This window comes from Solenopsis invicta, chromosome 8, assembly GCF_016802725.1.
Source record: "Solenopsis invicta isolate M01_SB chromosome 8, UNIL_Sinv_3.0, whole genome shotgun sequence".
Lineage (NCBI taxonomy): Eukaryota > Metazoa > Arthropoda > Insecta > Hymenoptera > Formicidae > Solenopsis > Solenopsis invicta.
In genome coordinates, this window is record NC_052671.1 from 20,962,086 (window position 1) to 20,987,277 (window position 25,192).

At 33.7% G+C, this 25,192-nt stretch overlaps 1 protein-coding gene across 1 annotated transcript; it reads left to right on the plus strand.

Moving 5' to 3' along the window:
• LOC120356789 (paired box protein Pax-9-like) lies at nucleotides 1-25,192 on the plus strand. Its single transcript, XM_039453160.1, has 3 exons — nucleotides 1-24; nucleotides 6,537-7,206; nucleotides 14,141-25,192. The coding sequence occupies exons 1-3, from the start codon at nucleotides 1-3 to the stop codon at nucleotides 14,629-14,631; spliced, it is 1,185 nt and encodes a 394-aa protein (XP_039309094.1). The 3' UTR covers nucleotides 14,632-25,192.

Sequence of the window (25,192 nt, forward strand, 5' to 3'; positions counted from 1 at the left end):
ATGGTGACATTACAAGGGGTGAAGGTACCACAAGAGTACCTCTTGACATTGAGGTTGTCATATATAAATACATAAATACGCAGTTAATAAATATTTTTATTAAGAAATTATTTCTATAGGAAGCATATACATGCATTTGTACATTACATATGCATAATTAATGTTTTCAACCAAATATATCAATTCAATAAGTACTATTATGTTTCCCAAAACTGACTGTACCTGTTTTAATTTTTTCTTGTGCAAGACTGAAATGTATTGTGCAATACATGAATTAATTTTAGGATGACTATTAGTATCAGTATCAGTATTAGTATTAAATTAATAGAAGAAAAGGTGATATCATGAGACGTGTGTAGATATTATGGCTACTCGTATTATCTCTGTTATTAAGTGACAAATTCTAATAATAGAATTATTTGTTTAGTAACCTGTTTTTAGTGATGCTGATATGCTATTACACAATAGTCGACATTTCTTATATTCAAATTTTTACATTCGAACATTTCGACCTTTTTTCAAGGTACATTTTGAAATATAATTACACATATTTCATTCTTCTTAAACTTGAATATATTATCATGTATGAATATTTATACATACGCTCGAGTGTCTTTTTTTATAGAACTTTTATGGCTGTACACATTTCGAATTATGCAAAATTAAACGTGCATAGTATATCAATGAACAAAGTAAAACTTTTTTAACATTCTATGTAACAAAAAATATATATTTGTACATTAAAATTAATGGAATAAATATTTTACTATTAAAAAGTATTTATTTCAATATTATAAAGAATTTGTCGAGTTAGATTAAAAGTTAGATTAAATTCGTCGAGACACTGTGTCATGTCGGAACATATTTTACATTACAATAGATTAGGATAACGCAGAAATTGTAGGCATGTAATTAAAATACTATAAAAGAATGCTCTCGAAAGTGATACATATTATATAAAAGAGCAGAGTAATGGCTTTAATTTGAAAAATGATACAGAGCTGCTAAACGAATTCAACTTTAATTTACTTGATAGATTTGCTAAGAAAGATTCAAAAAAAGGAAAACATAATATAAGAAAAACAGCAAATATTGTTTATGTCCTATAAATTTTACCACGTTTAGCTTGCCTATATCTGTTAAATTCTCTCACTCGTATAGGTTATCGATCCGTATAGATATGCATTGGCGAACGAGTACAGTATTCCATCCATGCTATAATCAATCTGTAAGTGTTCAATTTATTCATTCTTAAAAAATTTTTGATAACCTTTAGTGAATGTTTTTTATTTGAACAATCGAAAGCGAATATATCTAGAAAGAATTTTTATGGTATTTTCCTTCTCACACCTGACAACTACCTTTTTAACCATCTGACAATTATTTTAATAACATGGACTTAGACTGTTCTCGCACGTCAACGAACTATATAGCTATGTATAATTTTACATTAACAGACAATGCATAACGAGTATATTTTAAATTTTGATTTACATGAACGTCATATGTAAGTGCTCCATATTATGTAGAATTCATGATTAATTATGACCATACGAGCAAACAATCACGAATGACATATTATGTAGGAACATTTAAACATTTATTTTTGTAATTATGGACGGCTGATGAAGACCAAGTGAGAGGTTAAAACGTTTCCTCAACAATATGTTATCAACACTAAAAGAAATTATTATGATATTTATAAAACCTAACCAATTTAGCTTGTTTTGGCCTTTTATTATTTGTTATTATGAAAAATGTATAATTAACATTAAATAAAAAAAAAAAATGAAAATGTTCTCTAAGGCGAAAAGTATTTGGGAATCTTTTTTCTCACCTCTGTAAAGCTAATGTTATATTAGAATTATACCGTATTCCTAATTTTTTTCAATGTTGGAGATGCCAGCTTTACAGTTTTTCTCAGGAATTTTTTTCGGAAATTTCCAAGCGCGGTTACCCATCCAAGTCAGAACCGCTATCAACGTTGCTTGACTTCTGCGTATAGGAACTGATATACTTTGTATAAATACATGTATACCACTGATAGATCAGTTCAATATATGTTGTTGAAAAGATAAAACATACATAATTAAAGCATGATAATTGTGGTCAATTTATGAGCCACAAAATTATAATTGGTAATAATAAAAATTATCTCTAATTCAAAACATAATTTAAACATATGGAACGTTTTGGCTGTATGAAACCTTTTTCAGCAATATAAACAATCAATATGACATAAATAAAATATACGGAAGGAACCTTGAATTAAAAATAATTTTTATTGTTCTAAACTACGATTTTGTGGCTCATAAATCAACCTCTGTTTTTAATAATTGAAATATTATAAATTAAGTGATAAAACGAACTACTAAATTATAAAGGTAATGAAACCTATTCTTCTACAATTATGCTCGCATAATTTACCGTCGGAAACGCTTTCTTGTTGATGGCAAACAGCAAACATCGATCCTTGAATTATTCACGAACGTCAAAATTGGAGCACATGATGAAATGTAAGGACAAGTTTCTCAATGAAGAGATTCAGAAAATTATAATATATCAAAATAAATTATATAAAGATCACTCGATGTGAAGTAGAGTACATTTTTGAGGCAAATTTCCGTAACATTCAAGATCAATATAATAATAAAAAAAAAAACGGAAAAAGAAAAAATCTTTATAACACAGTTAATAATAATAATGTTAACTATTTAAACCAATAAATTAATTTACATAGATTCTCAATCAAAATTGATCAATAAAATTCCACTATCAGCCAAAATGAACTTGTTGTTAGTACAGACAAAGAACAAATGAGGCAGAGAGGTGACAAACGAGTGACCCTATTATGTATCATTAATTATTGATATTTTGTAATCGAGTCAAGTAAACAAAGATAAGAGTCAGCCAGAAGTTTCAGACTCGTGTCTTTATGTGAATTTATTCCATACGTTTGCTGTTTTATATGTATCATTTCCAAAATTAATCATTTATAGTTAATTAATTATTAATTATCTATTATTAATAATTAATAATAAATTATTATTATTAATAATTAATAATAAATAATTTATAATTAATAATTCGACTCAGAGTCAAGAATTTTTATAATGTTTCAATCAACTCAGCAAACACTAAACCACCTGCAATACAAATGTTACTTGTAATTTGCCACTCAACAATATAATTATTATATAACGTACTTGTTATATAACAGTTACATGGTTGAATGGGAAATTATAATTAACATTTGTATTACATGTAACTTACTTTTTGCTGGGAAATGAATGATCTGAAGCAATTCTATAATTAGTTATCATGGAAAGTCTAGATAAATCAAGTTTGATATTATTGATATGCTCTTTCACTCTAGTTCTCAGTTGTTACTTTGTTTGCCCTACATGTGAGGCGACAATCCTTATAGAAGATTTTGTAAACAACAGTGTTAGTTCCTATGTACCTTAATAACATTATTGATTTTGTCATGTAAAATCAATCATGAAAATATTTTTATTTATCAAAAATGCTACTATCTCAGAGATATTCCAGATGTAAAGAATAACAAAATATTTTTTGATAATTTGCTCATCCTCCACAATATTCCTAACAACCGCATCTCTGACAAAATAAAATGATAGTTTCGTATTAATTTATTTATTTTGTTATGTCGACCAGTAAAGATCGCACAGCATCTCAGAAATTCGGACACGTGAATTAGAAATACAAATAAAAAATTGTACATCTATACTTTTACTAATAATCTTTTGTAAAAATTTGGCTAATGAGTAGAGAGTTGTGAAAAAAACAATAAAGAAGGAATAATGATTCTTAGATGGAAATCTTTCTTACGTACTTAAAAGTCCCCAACAATCAATCGTGCAAGTTTAATTATAAAAGAATAAGTTTCTTTAGCTTATCATTTGTAGCGGTTTTATTTAACTTCATTTTAAATATTTATTTTTTCTGATCCTTCGTTAATTGCGATTCTTATTATTAATAGTTTGTTTTATTTTATCATTTAATAATATTTCAATAACGGTTTTCTTCGAATATTTGGTTTATGTGTCATATTGTTTAGATGGCTTACAAGGGAACCTTTCGAAGTGTCACACCCCGATTTTAATAAAACCTTACACACATTTAGGTAACATAATTAGATGATTTTAGAAACTATCAGTTGCGTCCCAAATTTGGTTTCAAGAAGTGAAATCATCTTTTATATGTATTTTGTATCATTATAGCATCAAAAATATTTTGTCGTATAAAAGTTGAGTGAATTTTTATGTAATAATAATATATTTCAAAAGAGTGAAAATAGAATTTGAAATTCGTGCATTAAAAAATAGAGAATGGAATAGAAAGTGGATTAGGCCTACAAGAGAAACCACTATAAAAAAGTGCGCCATGCCATTTTACCTCAAAGATGGCGTAGAAATGATAGCGGTTTATTATTTTGTTTATAATTTATACTTTTTTAAAAAATTCTAAAAGTTTTATCGCCTAAAAACAAAGTGCCACAACCCAATTTTAATGAAACTTTACATACATTTAGGTAACATAATTAGATGATTTTAGAAAATATCAGTTGCTGCCAATATACAGTTTTAAGAGGTGAAATCAGTCCTCATGTGTAAAGCGATTTTTAGCTTTTCCCTCTATGTCTCGATAACCATTCAAAATATAAAAAAATGTTTTATACAAAAGTTTTACAATAAAATTATTTCTATTTATTCATGTCAATAATATTTTTTTAGAATATTTTTTTAAAAAATTATTTAAAAAATTTTTTAAAAATAATTATTTCTTAAAAATGTTATTAACGTGACTGAATAGAGGTAATTTTATTGTAAATCTTTTGTATAAAACATTTATACAAATGATATCTCCAATAATTTCCGAGATATAACGAAAAAAAACTGAAAACCACTATACACATAAGAGATTTCACCCCTTGAAACCGAATTTGGGCCACAACTGATAGTTTCTAAAATCATCTAATTATGTTACCTAAATATAATATGTATAAAGTTTTATTAAAATCGGGGTGTGATACTTTGAGAGGTTCCCTTGTTATTGCAGTTGAAACGTTCCGTATATTGTATTTAAATTATGTTTTAAATTAAAGATAATGTTTATTTTACATTTAATTTTTATTTTTAATTACGTTTAATAAATCCCGATCTTTTACAATTTTCCCTGGATCCGGTGGACAAATTATTTATATTTTCTGCTTTTAGAAAGAATCCCACAAACATTTTCCAACAAATAAATTAGATATCATATTCACATCAGAATAAGAAATGTCCTATTTTTAACATCTTTCTTTTTGTTTGGAGTGGAAAGAATTCAATTTTTCATCCAAAAGTTCATCCAAGTAGATGTGTGGGAGCTGCTATATTATTTATATATCTGACGTAAAAGGATGGATTAAAGAATAGGTTAAAGAGCTTTTAAAGTTTATAAAACAAGATCCGCTATATTAGGAAGAAATTATTAGATTGTAAGGAAAGTAATGTAAGTTTTAAATTAAAATTGAAGAAAATATGTTCATATTTAAAAATAACGTAATGGGTTGTTCAACAAATAGTAATCCAAAAGAGCAAGGTCCAGTGAATATACTGCGATTGAATATTTTTGTCGAGTTGCAATATTTTTTCTGACTATAATGAAATATGAGGCCTATGTCTTCTAATGGAATAAAACAGTTAAAACATTCTTTTTATTTATTAGTTTTGAGTACTTTTCTGCAATGATTTTCTTCAGTTTGTCTAATTAAACGCAGTACTTATTTGTAGCAGTACATTCTTTGAAAGAATACAGGGTTCATAATACACAGCATCTTTTCAGTTCCATTAAATACAGAACACGACTTTCTTAAAATAAAGCTCCGATTTTGAAGTGTTTAATGACTTTTTTGAATGATCTCAAAGTTTTATTACTATGTTGTTAAGGATAACTAATTTTTATTGCTCATTATGATTTATTTTAAATCTGAATTTTGCTTCGTTGTGTTTAAAGAATGAATCGTAGATGGAAGTGCGATTGAATTTTTTTCAGACAAATCATACGGCACCCAGATATCAAGATGATTCACATATCTGCACAAGCCATCTTTGATACATATGTTTACTTTGTCTCTATACACAGCACGCATTTTTTTCGTTTGAGTTAACGTTTCTTTTTTCATTTCGGAAATAAAACAACATTAAATAAAACAAAAATATTATGTTTTTTTTCTATTTTTCTCTCGATCTCAGCTTCTCTATTTTTTTACTCGATCTCAAATGAACACAAATGTTTTTACATACAAATTTTGCACACTAAGTGACACTTAGGAGTGTAAGCTATCACATTAAAATATATATTTATTCTATTATAGATGAACGTTTTTTCTAAGAAAACAAAATATGTACTGAGAAAATACGGCATTACTTTCATTCCAACTCAATAGGCACAGAAATTATTTTTGGGCACCAAGCTCTGTTGCGGATCACTTTTATTACCTCTCTTCTTTATGACTGACATTTTCATAGGTCTCAATCTTATTATTGTTGAATATCAATTATGTTACAGAAAACAACACCACTGAAATTGGAACACAACCGCAACAATTACATCAACAGCAACAGCAACATCAACAACAATATGGAGAAGTAAATCAATTAGGCGGTGTATTCGTTAATGGAAGACCACTGCCCAATGCTGTCAGATTAAGAATAGTCGAGCTTGCACAATTGGGTATCAGACCATGCGATATCTCGCGACAATTACGTGTCAGTCACGGATGTGTTAGTAAGATACTAGCACGCTATCATGAAACGGGTAGTATTCTGCCGGGCGCGATTGGTGGCAGCAAACCACGTGTGACAACACCAAAAGTCGTGCAATACATTAAGCAATTGAAATTAAAAGATCCAGGAATCTTTGCCTGGGAGATCAGAGATCGATTATTATCTGATGGCGTTTGCGACAAATATAACGTCCCATCAGTATCCAGTATATCAAGGATATTAAGAAATAAAGTTGGCACAACGACAACTATGCATCATCATCCACATCATTCAGCTCATCATCATCATCATCATCATCACCATCTCTATGCAGCCGCCGCAGCGGCTGGTGCAGCCCTCTGTCCAGTACCGTATACACCGACACCTTATCATCCAACAGCGCCGCCTTCCATCACACATCATCATCATCAAGGTTAGTATTTTGTATATGATTAAACAATTTAAGTAATTTATTTAACTTAAGTGATAATTTGAGTATAAAAATTTTGAATAAATGTTCCGAAAGATTGAATTTGAGAAATTGTTTTACTCACTTTTATTAATTTCTTTCCTATTAATTGAGAAAGACTGATTAATTTAGTCTAAATGTTGAATCCACATAAGATAATTCGAAATATTATTCAGTTTTATTATTTATGTATCATAAAAATACCTCGAGCAACATTATGTTTTCTTATGTATTTATAAAACATCTTATGAAACTACTAGACAATATTGTGACATTTATAAGATCTGGTTTTTCATCTGGTTAACTTATGATTAAACTTAACCTGATGTTTACCTAATTGCTTTCTCAGATCTGCCTTCAAGTCATAATTTTTTAATTCTAGCTAATGTAAATATACATTTTGAATAAATTGACGTTCGAAACAAGTATCAAATAGCTGAACAAAGATATAAAAATAATTCTAATGCCTGTTTTACAGTTAATTTTAAAAGTTAAGTCGTAGAGGCCTCAACGCTGCGTGTTCTCTCTGGTTTAAAAAATATGTAACTGTATCGATTAATTAATAAGTACATTTTGAATCCTATTTATTAAAGCTAATAAAGTCAAGTGTTACTTTTACAATGTATACAGAGTTCACTGAATTAGTAAAATAATACATGATATTAAATATGTTCGCAGTGTTAAAAAATGAATTATCTTTTATAAAAGATAATACCTTTTATAAGAGGCTCAGAAACATTATTAAATATTAGGTAACACAGAATTATCAATACACATTTAATTAAATTAGAATTAACATTTATTTTTTTGGTAACATAGCGTGCATATTTAATATCATGTATTACTTTAACTAGTTCAGTAAATTCTATATACAATGTAAAAGTTACATACAACTTTATTAACTTTAATAAAGAAGATTAAAAAGGTACTTACCATACTTATTAAAGGGGGAACCTACTTTGGAATCGATTTTTTTTACGTTTTTTGTTTTTTGCTGAAATTGTTAGAAAATTATCTAAAAAATATGAAGAAAAACATTAGAAAGTTATAAGAAACTTCCTTTTGTGTTAATGTTACAGAAAAGGCATTGTACATACAACAGGCATTAAAATTATTTTTATATCTTCATTCAATCATTTGACACTTGTTTCAAACGTCAAATTATTCAAAATATGCATTTACATTAATGCTAGAGTTAAAAAATTATGACTTGGAGGCAGATTTAAAAAAGCGAACCACATTTTCCCTGATAACACACACACGCACGCACGCACGCACGCACGCACGCACGCACGCACGCACGCACGCACGCACGCACGCACGCACGCACGCACGCACGCACGCACGCACGCACGCACACACACACACACACACATACATACAACATACACACATACAAACATACATACAATAGAAGCAAAAAGTCTAAAATTTCAAAAACTGCCTACTTGAATATAATTGACCAATCAAACGAGCCCGCCAAAGGCGAACCGAGATATTAACCCGGCGAGTATGTAGTGAAAAAAGATTACTTTAAATATGTTGCGGGGTGTGACATATCCCAACACAATAATGTCTATAAAATTTTGTTTACGCCATAATCACGTCAAATAACTGCAATATATTACAAAAAGGGATAATATAAGAAGCAATTTCAATAAAAAGCAAATAATATTAAGGCGATGCTGGACCAGTTTCTATACGTGCATATTTTTGGACAGGCATTTCTCGTAACTGGCTTTACAGATCGCAAAATCCTTCTCCGCAATTAAAGTAGTAACAAAAACATACACGGGAAACTATAATTTAGTACGAAAAATAAAAGTAAATTAAAAAATTATAATTTAATTATCGGCTTCTGCAGCCGACTCGTGACAACATGTGCCCTATATAAAAGTTTTAGACTTTGTATGTATGAAATAAGTAGTTTATTGCGTATGAATTAAATAAAAGAACAATACGACGCTTGCAGAATGGTCCTAGAAGCTCTAGTATGAGAGAAATGGATGTCTGAAAATTGTTTATGTAATTTGCACGTGTATTGGTGCAAAGAGCAGAAATTGGGTTCATTGTAGTTCAGAGATCTTGCATTAGAGGCGCTAAAGTAAAAAAAACAAGGACAGATGAGTGCGTTTGACAAAGTGCGCTAGTCTATTCCCCTTACTCTTCGCCTCACGCGCGACCCACAGTTCGCCGAAAAAAAATCTACAGCAATCTGCAGTATCGACGTTAAGTGAGTTCCACCGTCAGTTCAGCATCGCCCACAGATATCTATACTAAACTAGATCGCTAACCTGTGGCATTAGCATATGACAGTATTGAGGCAGGAAGGATATCCGGTTTCAGCCATGTTACCTACAACAAAATGGCAGCTCCAATGCCGCTCTAATGCCACTCTTGCTTGTCATTATGGCACGATATCGAAAAAACACACTCGATAATCGCAATTAATATGCTCAACGGTGCTCAGCGGTTAACCGGTTTAGTTGTCAAACCTGTCAAACACATACGCACTAACCTAATCTACGCGTAGACGCCATTTTCTTGTTGGGTAAGATGGCCGAATCCGGATATCCTGCCGGACACAGCTATTCAGCCGAAGGTAGCGATCTAGTTGTTAGATAGATATCTGTGGCATCGCCTTAAGATCTAGCTACTCGAAGTTGCTAAAATGTCGCAATGAAAAATAAAAAACATACGAATGAAAACAACAGATGGGGTATGTCGCACTCCGCCACGGACTCGCCAGGTTAATATAATTCAGGTTTGAAAATCTGTCATGGCGGCCATGATGATCAAGAAGTACTACACCACATACACGACAAGTGCACCACAAGTCGCTCACGGCTAATGTATGCCAGCCCCCCAGTGCGTCAAAAATGTGAAAGGGGGAATTCCTGAGACAATGAGAACGACAGACAGTCCGTTTGGGGCCTTCTACATGTTCGGTCGTGTTCGCCCGTTGCTGATATTTTTTCTAACCGTCGATTGCAATATACCACGAGGTTGCATCACAATCGGCCGCCGGGACAGCGTTGTTGTCCTCGTGCATTAATTCTAATACGGTTTTTGTGTAATGGTCGTAACGTCCCCGTAATTCTGAGGACGAGTACAGTGCGTTGCATTGATGCCTGGGGTACCGATTTTAAGGACCACGTTTCTTTCTTAGTTATTTTTGCGTTCATGGCCAAATGCTGCTGTCAACTATCCCTGCAGCATTTAATCATGAACATAAAAATAATCAAGAAAGAAACGTGGTCTCCAAAATCGGTACCTCAGGCATCAATGCAACGCACTGTACCAAAAATTTAACTGAACTGACGTATCTTACATGAAAAAGTTGAGATTTAGACTTTGCATTTACAATATCTCCGCTCGTAGGGCACGAAGAGAAAAAATAAATATACTTTTATTACACAATTCGTCCCAAAGCGAATTGAGACTACTCAAAACTTGATTGGTTTAGCCGTTACTGAGATCTGATAATCTCGTATATGTAAAACTTGCTGACTCGCGTAAAAGAGGCTCGGTCTTTCTCGTTTCGTTCATTCAGAGAAAAGGGACATAAGCGCAAGATGCGACCGCGCCTCTCGATGAGCTTTACCTATAATGATGCCATAAATGAAGTTTATTAGGTAAAACATCAAATTTAACCATAAGTTAACCAAGTAATAAAAAATCGAGCCTAGGACGTTTTAAGACATCTTTAAATGTTTTATTTTGAACAACTTTTGAAATTATTTTGAAATAAAAAATAATTATATGGAATCACATGAATCATTGACCAAAAGAAAAATACAAAACAAAAGTCAATAAAAGTTGGTTTTCTTAATTATTCTATAACATGAAATTATTGATAAATAATTTGTCAACAATTTACAACTTATACAAAGTATTAAAAAACAATTCAGCATTTATATGATATACGCCATATTGACAAGGAAAGTCATCGAAGTGTCCGCCTCAGATTTAAACAAGCTTTTAATATGTAATAGTACAGATAAAAATAAGGGACACGTATTTTTTTATACGTGCCCAATTTCAATTTTAGGGGGTGAAACACCCCTTTGCAGAAAATTGGTTTTTTTCTTTCGAAGCGTATATCGTCAGAACTTGAAGAGCTAGAGAAAATAGTTCTAAATAAAAGTTGAATGGCTCGAAGAGTATTTTGTAACAACAACAAAAAATATTTTTTCAATTTCTTTTTATACTTTCCCACATTACTTACCTATTTTTTTTTTAATATTTATTTTTCTTTATAAGCAAAATAAAGCTTATTTTATTATAAATTCAACAATGTTTGATAAGTTACGATACGATATTCCCATTTTCCAAAAATAATTAGAAACCTCTCTATACGCGCACCCGTTCGCGCGTTTGTGTGCTACGGAAGTGACTTCCTCCGAAGTCAACGTGCCTTTAATATGTTGTACAGATCAAAATAAAGACACGTATTTTTTTATAAGTGCCCAATTTCAATTTTAGGGGATAAAACAACCCTTTGCAGAAAATTGGTTTTTTTCTTTCGAAGCGTATATCGTCGAAACTAGAAGAGATAGAAAACAATGTTCTAAATAGAAGTTGAATGGCTCGAAGAGTACTTTATAACAACAACAACAAATTAAAAAAATTTTTTTTTTATACTTTTCCACATCACTTACTTTTTTCAAAATTTTTCTTTTTTTTTATAATCAAAATATGGCTTATTTTATTACGAATTCAACAATATTTGATAAAGTTACGATGCGACATTTCCATTTTCCAAAAATAATTAAAAACTTCTCTATACGTATGGTACGCGCACCCGTCCGCGCGTTTGTGCGCTACGAAAGTGACTCCCTTCAATTTCAATGTGCCTTTAATATGTTGTATAGATCAAAATAAGGGACATGTATTTTGTTATACGTGTCCTAATGTACTTTTAGGGGATGAAACATCCCTTCAAAGAAAATCGGTTTTTTCTTTTAAAGCGTGTATCGTTGAAACTACAATATAAGAGATAAGGAAAAACGTTCTATTTGAAAGCTAAATGACTTAAAAAGTACTTTATAATAGTGGTAAAAAATTCTATTTTTATTTTTTTTACACTTTCCTCCACCACTTACCTATTTTTTCAAAATTTTTTATAAGCAAAATAAAGCTTATTTTATTATGAATTTAATGGTATATGACAAAGTTATGATGCGACTTTTCCATTTTCCAAAAATAATTAAAAACCACTTCATAACGCATAGTACCGCCTACTCATCCGTGCGTTCGATATTACTTCACAATAAAATAGATTTGTTTTATATGGCATTGACTGCGCGAAAGAGCACGAAAATAAATCAATACAATACAATAAATGTTGAAATAACAATTTTATAATAATAATAGTAATAATAAAATAATATTGACTTTTTTTAAACCGCTAAAATTAGTAAAATTTTTTTGATAATATGTTAGAGTATGCACGGAAAACAAATTATGAATAAAGAAATTATTATTTATTCATAACTTGTTTTTAATTGCAAATATTTCTTTTTGTTACTTCAAAATAAAATGACACCAAACTGAAGAATGACAACAATTACAGTGTTGTAAGACTGTAAGACATTAATTTTTTGTGTACAAAATAATAAATATAATTAATAGAAGTTAAACATTTATTTACTGGTCTACATGATTCGACATTTGTTCTCTTCAGCATTTTACAGACAAAGAGACTTGGTTTACAAAAAATTATTACTCACACATTCCATACCTTTACTATTTAATTCCAGCTCATCAACTAACAACAAGAGAACTTACATAAAACTAATTTAAAAATTAGTTAGAAATTTCACTTTTTATACTGCATTTATACAATTCAATTTATGTGTTTATTATATACAAAATTTGATTAGTGTAGAAATATGTACAACGACATCACTTGGCTCATGCACTTTGGATGCGTCTCTGGATGCATCTCTTATTTAATTTTTACGTCTCGGCTGTATTGACCTTAATATGTATACATTTAAGTGTTATGTAAATGTCGCAACATAACTTTGTCATATACCATTGAATTCGTAATAAAATAAGCTTAATTTTGCCTATAATAAGAAATAAAAATTTTGAAAGAAATAGGTAGGTGGTGGAGGAAAGTATTAAAAAAACTTTTTAAAATTTTTTTATCACTGTTATAAAGTACTTTTTGAGCCATTTAACTTTCAATTAAAACATTCTTTTCTCTCTCTTATAGTTTCAACGATAGACGCTTCGAAAAAAAAACCGATTTTCTTCAAAGAGGTATTTTACCCTTAAAAGTGCATTAGGGTACGTATAAAAAAAAATACGTGTCCCTTATTTTTATCTGTACAACTTATTAAAGACACGACAAAATTGAAAGAAGTCACTTCCGTAGCGCATGAACACGTGGACATGAGCGCATACTATGCGTATAGAGGAGTTTTTAATTATTTTTGGAAAATGGGAATGTTGCATTGTAACTTTATCAGATACCGTTGAATTTGTAATAAAATAAGCTATATTTTGCTTATAAAGAGAAATAAAAATTAAAAAAAAATAGGTAAGTGATAGGGAAAAGTATAAAAACAATTAAAAAACTTTTTTTTCATTGTTATAAAGTACTCTTCGAGCCATTCAACTTTTATTTAAAACATTTTTTTCTATCTCTTCTAGTTTTAACGATTCGAAAGAAAAAAACCGATTTTATGCAAAGGGGTATTTCACCCCCTAAAATTGAGATTGGGCATGTATAAAAAAATACGTGTCCCTTATTTTTATCTGTACTACAACATATTAAAAACTTGTTTAAATCTGAGGCGGACACTTCCCTGTGTTTCCTTGTTAGATATCACTTGTATCGGAATTTTAAAAAACTCATCCTAACTACTTATTATTATTGCATTTCTAGTTGGGACATCGTCGGCGGGTAAAATGCCACCATCGTCGCCTCCAGCTGTTCATGATAGTGGTGGACATCAAACAGCGACCAACAACGCTTTGCAGTGGCCAAGTCCTCACACTGTACATGACATTCTAGCTAATAGTTGTAATGTACAGAACTCGTCATCATCTTCTTCACCAACTTCGTCATTATGCTCCACAATTAATAACAATCATCACCATCATAACCGTCATGAAGACAATTCTGTTAATAATAATAATAACAACAGTAATAATGAAAATAATAATGACCATAGAGTATCGAGCGGTTATCTTCATCATCATCACCCTCATCTAACGCATCATCAACAGTATTATGCATCAGCGTTGTATCATCATCATCATCATCATCATCATACAGATGCTGTGACTGCAGCTACCATATCATCTACGCTCTCTGTACAGTCCATTATGTTGCAGTCAGGAACAGCAAGTCAACCAGCTAGCCCTTGCAATTAGATAATATAATATTATTTTATGAATTATAAATAATAGATAATCAAATAATCAATGTTTTTGTTGTGTATGAGAATGAAATTTTTTTAATATATTTTTATTATATGCATTGTAGTAGAGAGTATTAGAATGAGGCTTTTGCATTAAAATGTAGTTTAAGTAAAAATGATAAATTATACATATGTCATTATCATCGTTATTTTACAAGAATAAATTATTTAAAAAATTATAGTTAACTAGATTTTTTATTGTTCATCTATAAATAGATTTTATGATTGAACAGCTAATATAATAACTGAAATATAAACATAATTTTGCATTCACTCTTTCAACAAAATAATTGATCAGCAAAAGTAATACAAATTAGTACTTATAATTACGAAAGTAGTTTAATAAATAGACAAATATAATTAATATAGTAATTTATTTTAAAAAAGTTACACTTTTTCAACATAATTCCCTTGTACACAAATGCACTTATTCCATCTCGGAAAAAAATTTTTATATATAATTATATGTATAATCATGGATAATTTTTAAATACATAATTATACACGAGGGCAAATCAATAAGTACCCTTGTTTAAAGGCAGGCGGTGTTGCTGATACAAACTGGTGTTACCATCGTGTACTACCATCTTTCAAACTTTATACAAAATTTTAGAGTGATTCATGTAAAAGTTTTGATTTGACAGCAATTATGTAAATGCAATAATTTCAACGTTTCGCTGTTATGTCACTGCAAAGTTGTGGAAATCTTTTTGTGCTATCAGAATAGTTTACAAAAAATAAGGTATTATCACTTTAGAACCTACTCTCTAAACGTGAATTAGTAAAATCTTACTGATTTGAATGCTGTACTTATAATTGTGATTATCAATCACTATTTATTGTTTCTCAGTGACTTCGATCAAGAAGGGGTTGCTCACATTGACCAAAAGTATTGTCAATGAAAGACAATGCATATATCACTAATTGATATGTTTCTAAACATACTGAAATTATATTATTCACTATCTTTTAGTGAATAATACACTAATTCCGATTTAAAAAGTGTATTTCTTATATTTAAGTTATTAATGACCTTCTCCACTTAAACACTTAAGAGGATGCTAAAGTAACGAAACTTCCTCGATATCGGTACTGCAGATTATATTTCACACTCAAACAGTTACAGACTTTTATTTCTTGCGGAGCACTTGATTTTAAATAACAAATTTAGGCGGAATGTGCACTAACACATTTGAAAAAAAAGAGATCAAAGCCTTAAGGGCGAAATTCGGCGACCGCGCTATGCGACTTCGCACCTTCTCTCGAGAATCGCACCACGAAGTCTCGAAAATCAGAATTATGCAATATACTCGCCGGAGCACTTGTGTACTCCGGATGGCACTGTTACAGAAACTATCACTTGCAATCGGTCACGATTATGGCGATTCAATCGGAGCAAGAATGATTACTCTGAAAACCGGCCGGTGGAAATGTCGGCTTTTCTAGAATCGCAGTGTGCCTTGTATCGAGATGATCATGAACACAGCACGTGCGAGCAAGAAACGGAGATCTTGAGCAATTGAGTGCAGCTTCATACCGATCAGAAATCTTCGGTTTAGCTTAATGGTCTTGTTAATCCTCACGATGGAGATCTTCAACGCGAAACGGCGGAAATATTGACCGCGTGGCTGCTCTCGCGCGCGAGCACTTGACTGCGTGCTTCTATGGCGCAGTTTGCTTGGTTCCGGAATTTTGGAGCATAATCTCTCACGTTCGGCACTTCGGCGCGCATTCAATTATAACGCACGATGTTGTCACACGTGCGCCTCATCACCGAGGCTGTACGCCGCCGATCACCTTACAAGATGGAAAGATGGCACCACACGACCGTCTTCGTGAACAATGAAAACAACAATGAAAATTGCGCCGGTTTCGGCTATTGTTACGTTCAACATCGCAAACCGAACGTTACAATTGGGCGTGACGTCACCCTTTCATAAATTACGGAGTGATTTATTGGCTGGCGATCGGCTGTGCAAACGGGTAACGAGCTGCGCGATCTACTGATAGCGCCACGTGATAACGACGATGATAAATGCTGCCGCTTGGCGGAGCAGTCCGGTGCTCCGGCAGCGGAGACAGAGATCGCGAGGAGCATCGCTTCTTGTCGAATCCTGAACAGACATACTTGCACTTTAATATTATCCTTAAATTTTTAAATACTTTTCATAATACACATAAAGTACTGTTTAAAACAGGAGCGCTTCGATGCTGCGTCGGGAAAAAGCATGCTCAGCAATCTGTTAACGCCTAAGGAGGCGCTTCGGTTGCCTCGACGAGAGTGGGGGTAATTCTCGGTTAGCGACTCATACCGTCACAAAAATCTCTCTCTCTCTCTCTCTCTCTCTCTCGATGGCTTTCATGGCTGGCGGATCGCATCTGAACTTCTCTCTACTGTGAAATTCCCGATTGTGCATGCAAGTTTCATTTAAAAAGAATTAGAGATCCTCAAATGACTCTATAGAAGGTGGCAAATTTCAACTATCTACGAAAACCTCCCGCAGTAAGATAAAGAAAGAATTGTTTTAATTCTTTCACCAGGTCAGTAGTTCGTTTGCGAACCACGAGAGTCCGACCTGTCGCCATCTTTCTCATTCGTCTAAAGAACCATACGGTTTTACAGACAAATTACTGCAAATACGAACGTTTGTTAGAAGATCTTACGGTCTTACTAATATTCACTTTTTGAAGAGTTTGTCTGAGGATCTGCAAGATCCGTCAGACATAACTATCAATCTCTCAAAGCGTTCTAGTCGTTTAGATAATTTCTTGCCACGTGTTTAATCTTGAGAAGTGACGATATCTTGAATCGTTCAAGCGTGGTTTTACTCTTTCACTTCGTTCTCTATCTCTGTCTCTCTCTTTCTCTTTTTTAATTGCATTTTGAACGATTCTCGAATCGAAATAATTCTTGAAACTATTATCCTTTCACTTGTTCTCGTTATCGTTCTCTCTATTCAGGGAAAACTTCTAACGTTCATTCTCATTCTTCTTATAAAAGACTTTGTAAATTTTTCTTTTTGAGCAATTATTATTTTTATTTCTTTTTTGTTTATTAGAAACTTATTTAGATCCAAATAGTTACTTTATTTTTAGAGTTAATATTTAATATTTAAATAAATTTTTTATAAAGTTTTACTTTGTTTCATTTTTTCTCCTACGCGGCCTTTCCGCTTCATAGTTGTCTCATCTCATTCTGCTTATCTCTAACATTTTGTCCTTCGAGCCGGATTCGGCACGCACTCCTAAAGATGAGACTCAGCCACATAGAAGCTCGTTTAGAGCAACAACTTAATTTAAAGGACGTTATTTCAAATTCAGTTGAAAATCTCGTAAAAATCGGTCCATCAAATGTAACGCCTCAACGCATACGAGCTCGTCTGATCGCGCTTCATGAGACTTGGGAGAAATTTTCCGTCATGAACGATGCTATTAATATAGCAATTACGAAATTAAACACAGACGATAGATTGCAACTTCGACAAGATCCGTATTTTTCTGAAAGCATTTACTTAACAACTTATGAATTGTATCTCGAAGCAGTAGAGAAAATGAATTCAATGATCGAGCATGATTCTGAAAGCCTCACTGAGCTACCTTTACTTCCGGCTGCTTCTCAAAATTCAAGTATTCCAGTTTTCTTTCAACATGCTCGCTTTCCACGCATCGATATCCCAAAGTTCAACAGTTCACCTTCCGATTAGCTCTCTTTCAAAGACTTATTCAATTCTCTTATTTTAACCAATCTTATACTAAGCTCAGTCGAGAAACTGCAATATCTCAAAACAAGTTTAGTTGGATCTGCCTCTCACTTATTAAAAAACATTGTGCTCACCGCTGATAATTTCCAAAAGACGCACTAGTTTCTTTCTACGAGAACAAGCGCCTTTTTGTACATTCTGCTTTACATTCTCTATTTACACTCAAACGTATGACAAAGGAATCGGCTATTGAGATAAAGCAGCTATACACTAATATTACGCAGATTTATCGCACTCTCAAAACACTAAAGAGACCTGTTCATACGTGGGACGATGTTTTCGTTTTCATTGCAGTGCAACGACTTGACTCTGAATCTGTCAAGGCTTGGGAGCACCATTTAGGTTCGTCAAAAGTTCCGCCTACCTGGACTCAATTCAATGAATTTCTAATTTCACGGCTTCTTTTTCTCCAAGCCTTTGAAAAATCTCGAACCGGAAAATCTTCCAATTTATTATATCCGACAACGGCAAAATCTCACTTCCGAGGAAAAGTAAAAAATTCTCACTCCTCTAAACCAAGTTCCTGTTTTTTATGCTCCGAAAGTCATTACATTTGCAATTGTCCGCAATATACTGCGAAATCGGTACAGCAACGAATTGTTCTTATTAAACAAAAACAACTGTTACAATTGTCTCGGTCAACACAGAGTATCAGCTTGTCGGGTCACCAAACGCTGTACTAAATGCGGACAAAAACATCATACTACTACTCACCAAAACAAGATTTCTAAAACTACACCGTCAGCTTCTGCAACATCTGCTACGAAAACGAATTCAAAAGAAAATCACGTGCTTCATTCCGCAAGAGAACATCAATCATTTAACGAAACCGTATTGTTAGCGACCGCTCAAGTATCAATTACCAAGGAAAATGGAGAAACCATCCAAACTCGAGCATTGATTGATCCAGGTTCTGAAATCTCACTCATACCAGAGCGTCTAGTACAAATTCTTCACCTTTCAAGAAAGCATTCCTCGATTTTTTAATCGGAGTTGGTAGTGCTAAGTCTTGCCACACTAAAGGTTCAATTAAATTCACAGTAAGGGCTCATTATGATCATCATTCTGAAGTTTCTGTCTCAGCTCACATCCTTCCAAAATTAACTACATCTCTGCCATCTGTTCAAGTTCATCAGCATAACTAGCCACATTTACAAGGACTTTAACTGATAATACTTATACTACTCCTGGACCTATTGATATCATCTTAGGAGCCGCTGTTCACGCTCGCATACTTGAGAACGGCATCGCTCGAGGCGACGAAAATTCACCTATCGCCCAACGCACCAAACTTGGATGGATTGTCTCCGGCCCTACTGGTCCTTACGCAGAAAGAAAAGCCGTTCACAAATATCATATTGCAGTTGATAATGAACTTCATAATCTTCTTAATCTATCTCTTTTGGAGACTCGAAGAGATATCACCACTGACTTCTTCATCCTTATCCATCAGTGTACAAGTCTGTGAACAACATTACAAAAGGACACACTCACGTGATTCGCAAGGAAGGTACATCGTTAGACTTCCGTTCAAACGATCGCCAACTGAATTAGGAAATTCAAGGACTCGAGCGCTTAAGATCCTTACTCACCTTATTAAAAAATTGTCTAATGATCCCACTCTCTCTCAAAGGCTTACTCTGAGTTTCTATCAGAATACGAAAAGCTGGATCACATGAGATTGGTTCCTGCTTCTCAACCAGTTCCTAACCTGGTTTATTATCTTCCTCATCACGGAGTCATTAAAGAGAGTAGTATAACCACTAAACTAAGAATTGTTTTTAACGGTTCCAGTCGCACTTCTACTGACATTTCTCTTAATGACCTTTTGTATTATACACTGGAGCGAAACTACAAACAGACGTATTCGATGTCCTGTTCTACTTCCGACAATCCCGGTACAGTTTCTTTTGTGACATTGAGAAAATGTATCGGCAAATTCGAGTGCACCAAGACGACTGGACCTTTCAACGCATTCTAGGACGCACTCTGGATGAATCAAAATTAGGATATTATCGATTACCAATTAACAACTGTAACTTATGGACTCGGCTGCGCTCCCTTTTTAGCGTTACGCACTTTTGCCCAACTTATAGAAGACAAAGGCGCAAAATTCCCGCTAGCCATTCCTCCTTTAACTCACGGACGATATGTAGATGACATATTTGGCGGCGCTGATTCAATAGCTCAAATCCAAGAAGTTGTTAAACAGGTAGACTCTTTATGCAAGGCTGGCGGCTTTCCACTGCAAAAATGGATTAGTAATCACACAGAAATTCTCCAATCGATTCCCCCTGAGAGACACGCTAATTCTATGCTCGTACAATTTGATAATTCTCCTGTGATTCATGTCTTAGAACTGAACTTGAATCCTTCTATAGATACTTTCCATTTTTCCGTTACTGCCTCAATGCCAACAGTCTTAACCAAACGGAATATTTTATCAACCATTGCCCGAATATTCGATCCACTTGGATTACTTTCTCCTGTTATCATTACAGCCAAAATCTTTATTTAGGAACTCTCGTCCTTCAAGCTTGGCTGGGACGATCCTTTGCCTTCATCTATTGTAACGAAATGGACTAAATTCGTCGAACTTCTTCAGGACATACCAAAGTTAAAATTCGCACGGTGGATTTATTTCAATTCTGAGCATCCTCTTGAGATTTACGGATTCTGTGACGTTTCCGAAAAGGCTATGTGCGCGGCCATCTATCTCCGGTCCGTTAATCAACATAGAGAGGTTACTACTCAATTAATCTGTTCCAAAACAAAGGTTGCGCCTCTAAAAAGGATAACTATCCCACGTCTGGAACTCGCTGAAGCAGTGCTTTTAACCAAATTCACCTCTAGTGTTTTACAAATTTTGAAGCTTAAGGAAAACTCTATTTTTCTTTGGACCGATTCCGCTATTACCTATACGTGGATTAATAATCTAGATGGAGAGATTTCGTACACAATCGAGTTTGCTATATTCACAAGACCTTACCTCAGGCAACGTGGAAATTTGTCTCCGGAGTGGACAACCCAGCCGATTTTGCTACAAGAGGCTTTTCACCTAGTGAATTGATTAAACACACGAGTTGGTGGTCCGGACCAACTTGGCTTACTCAAGATTCTGCCACATAGCCCCAAGCACCGCTAATTGTACCTCAAAGGGAAAATTTTGAAGAACGTCCAAATCTAGTTTACATTTCAAAGGTCAGCCATCCCGAACAGTAGGATCTCATATCTAAATACTCCAGCCTTACTCTTTTACTGCGCATTACAATTTTATGCCTCAGAGTTATCTCTCACTTCCGAAAGGCCCCAATAGCAGCCTCAAACACACCTCTCACTAATCAAAAATTAGAAAAGGCACGAACTTATTGGATCAAAACTCAACAATCATGGTTCCATCAAGAACATAAAATACTATTTCTCGGTCACGCTTTTCCTCGTTCTAATTATCTTATCCGTCTCACTCCTTTTTTAGACTCAGATGGCCTTCTCCGAGTAGGAGGTCGTCTTCAATCTCGTCTTCTCTCCTATCTAAAAGCAAACATCCGATAATTCTACCTCGACACTCTCCCTTAACTTCCTTAATAATTGCGGATGCTCATTAACGCACTATGCATGGAGGCATCCAAAGTACTTTCTCATTCATACGAGATACCTATTGGATAATTGGAGGACGAGCACCAGTCCGATCCTTTATTTTAAAATGTATTCGTTGTGCCCGATATAGGCAAAACCGAGCTAAGCAAATTATGGGACAACTCCTTCGTGAGTCCGTCTTGCCCATTTTTAAATTCAGGCGTCGATTATGCTGGCCCACTATACATCAAGAATTGGAAAGGAAAAAACTCAAGAACATACAAGACTTGGATTTCCCTGTTTGTATGCCTGTCAACATCCGCAGTTCATCTTGAGCTTGTCACGGACTGTACTTCCGAAGCCTTCCTCGCTGTGTTTAAGCGCTTCACTTCCAGATGAGGAATTTGTGCAACTCTTACCAGTGATTGCAGAACAAATTTAAAGGGGGCTGATGTCGAGCTCAAAAATCTTTTTAACGCTGCCTTTAAGGAAGCCGGTAAATTCGCTTCATTACTCGCTAATAACGGTACTCAATGGAAGTTCAACCCTCCCTCCGCTCCATATTTCGGTGGAAAATAGGAAGCGGGAGTGAAGTCAGTAAAACACCATATCAGAAGAGTCATTGGAACGCACCTACTAACCTATGAAGAGATGTCAACTTTTCTGACACAGGTAGAAGCTGTTTTGAATTCTCGTCCTCTCTGTCCTATGACGGATGACCCGGACGATTTACACGTCCTAACACCTGCACACTTTCTAGTTGGACATTCATTGTCCACTATTCCTGAGCCTTTGCTTGAAACCATCAAAGTTTCACATCTTTCTCGCTGGCAATTGACTCGACAAATGCTCGAAAGCTTCTGGCGTTATTGGTCTAAAGAGTGTCTACAACGTTATCTAGCAATGTACAAATGGAATAAAGAAAATCCTCTACTTCCTGAAGGCGCTCTTGTTCTCGTGGTAGATGAGCGATATCCTCCGTCTAAGTGGCCTTTAGGTCGAGTTCTCACTTGTCATCCAGGCAAGGATGGAAAAGTTCGCGCAGTCACAGTCCGCACTCAAACCTGGACTTTTACTTGACCTCTTGTGAAGTTCTGCCCACTTCCAATTTCCACCTCCTCTCTGTAATTCATTCTTTAATCAATTTTTAATGAAGGCTGGCGGAAATGTTTAAAAAAGAAGCGTTTCGATGCTGCGTCGGGAAAAAGCATGCTCAGCAATCTGTTAACGCCTAAAGAGGCGCTTCGGTTGCCTCAACGAGGGTGGTGCTAATTCTCGGTTAGCGACTCATGCCGTCACAAAAATCTCTCTCTCTCTCTCTTTCTCTCTCTCTCTCGATGACTTTCATGGCTGGCGGATCGCATCCAAACTTCTCTCTACTGTGAAATTCTTGATTGTGCATGCAAGTTTCATTCAAAAGGAATTAGAGATCCTTACATGACTCTATAGAAGGTGGCAAATTTCAACTATATACGAAAATCTCCCGCAGTAAAATAAAGAAAGAATTGTTCCAATTCTTTCACCAGGTCAGTAGTTCGTTTGCGAAACACGAGGGTCTGACAAACACCTGTCGCCATCTTTCTCATTCGTCTGAAGAACTATACGGTCTTACAAACAAATTACTGCAAACGTTCGTTAGAAGATCTTACGGTTTTACTAATATTCACTTTTTGAAGAGTTTGTCTGAGGATCTGCAAGATCCGTCAGACATAACTATCAATCTCTCAAAGTGTTCTAGTCGTTTAGATAATTTCTTGCCACGTGTTTAATCTTGAGATAGAAGTGACGATATCTTGAATCGTTCAAGCGGTCATGTGACTCAAGTAGCAAAGTCTCTATCTCTTTCTGTCTCACTCTCCTTCACTCACTAGCTTTCGCTCTGCGTGGTTTTACTCTTTCACTTTGCTCTCCCTCTTTCTCTCTCTCTCTCTCTCTCTCTTTCTCTCTTTTAATTGCATTTTGAACGATTCTCGAATCGAAATAATTCTTGAAACTATTATCCTTTCTCTCGTTCTCGTTATTGTTCTCTCTATTCGGGGAATACTTCTAATCTTCATTCTCATTCTTCTTATAAAAGACTTCGTAAATTTTTCTTTTTGAGCAATTATTATTTTTATTTTTGTTTTGTTTATTACAAACTTATCTAGATCAAAATAGTTACTTTATATTTAGAATTAATATTTAATATTTAAATAAATTTTTATAAAGTTTTACTCTGTCTCATTTTTTCTCCTACGCGGCCTTTCCGCTTTATAGTTGTCTCATCTCATTCTGCTTATCTCTAACAAGTACAAAAAACATTTTAAAAAATCTGTGATAATCGTATTTAATGTATTGTATAATTTTTTCTGTAAAAAAAAAACGTACAATCATCTCGGATTAAAGTCGTATTGTATCTAAACTTGCGTAGTTAATTACTGGTAACAAAAAAAGATTAAAAGGCGCGATACTGAATAAGTAACACCGGTAATACCAAAAAATACGTATTCCACTATTTTAATCATTAAAAGTTAATAAAAGAATAATCTCACTTGTGTTACATGATGTGTTACATTAAAGATTAACTCTTAAATTTAGCACTGTTGACTCCATTATTTACCGAGCCTAAAAGATGGCAACAAAATCTATGTATTACATAGCCTGACGTAAGCGGTAAAAAACAAAATAAAAATATTTGTGTGTGTGTGTATATGTGTGTGTATTTCTGTTTTGTTTTTCTAATAATTATAAATTCTTTATGTCAATCATATGGATGGATATTTTATATGCATGCATACCGCATGCTTCGTACGCATGCGCCATGAGTTTTATACATTTTGTGGCCATGTATTTCAGGCAAGTCAACAATCTAGTAAATATATAAATGTCTATGCTTATTCCGCATTCAATTTCATCAAACTAGAACCAAGGTATTTCCACAAACTGTCTATTGTTCTGACGTCATTAAAGTCTTCATTTAAATTCAGCAAATTGCCAGCAAATTGTTATCATGAGTGCACTACATTCAACTGATGTGTTTGATATCAAAATGTCAGCAAGTCATCATCATAAATGATATCTACACGTGAAGCCTTGTTGTCGGCTTTGATTACCTTAGTAGTAATTTTCTGCAAGACTGCAGTAAATTTTGCAGCAAATTCTTGAAAGATTCTACCAACAGGACGTTATGATCTGCTT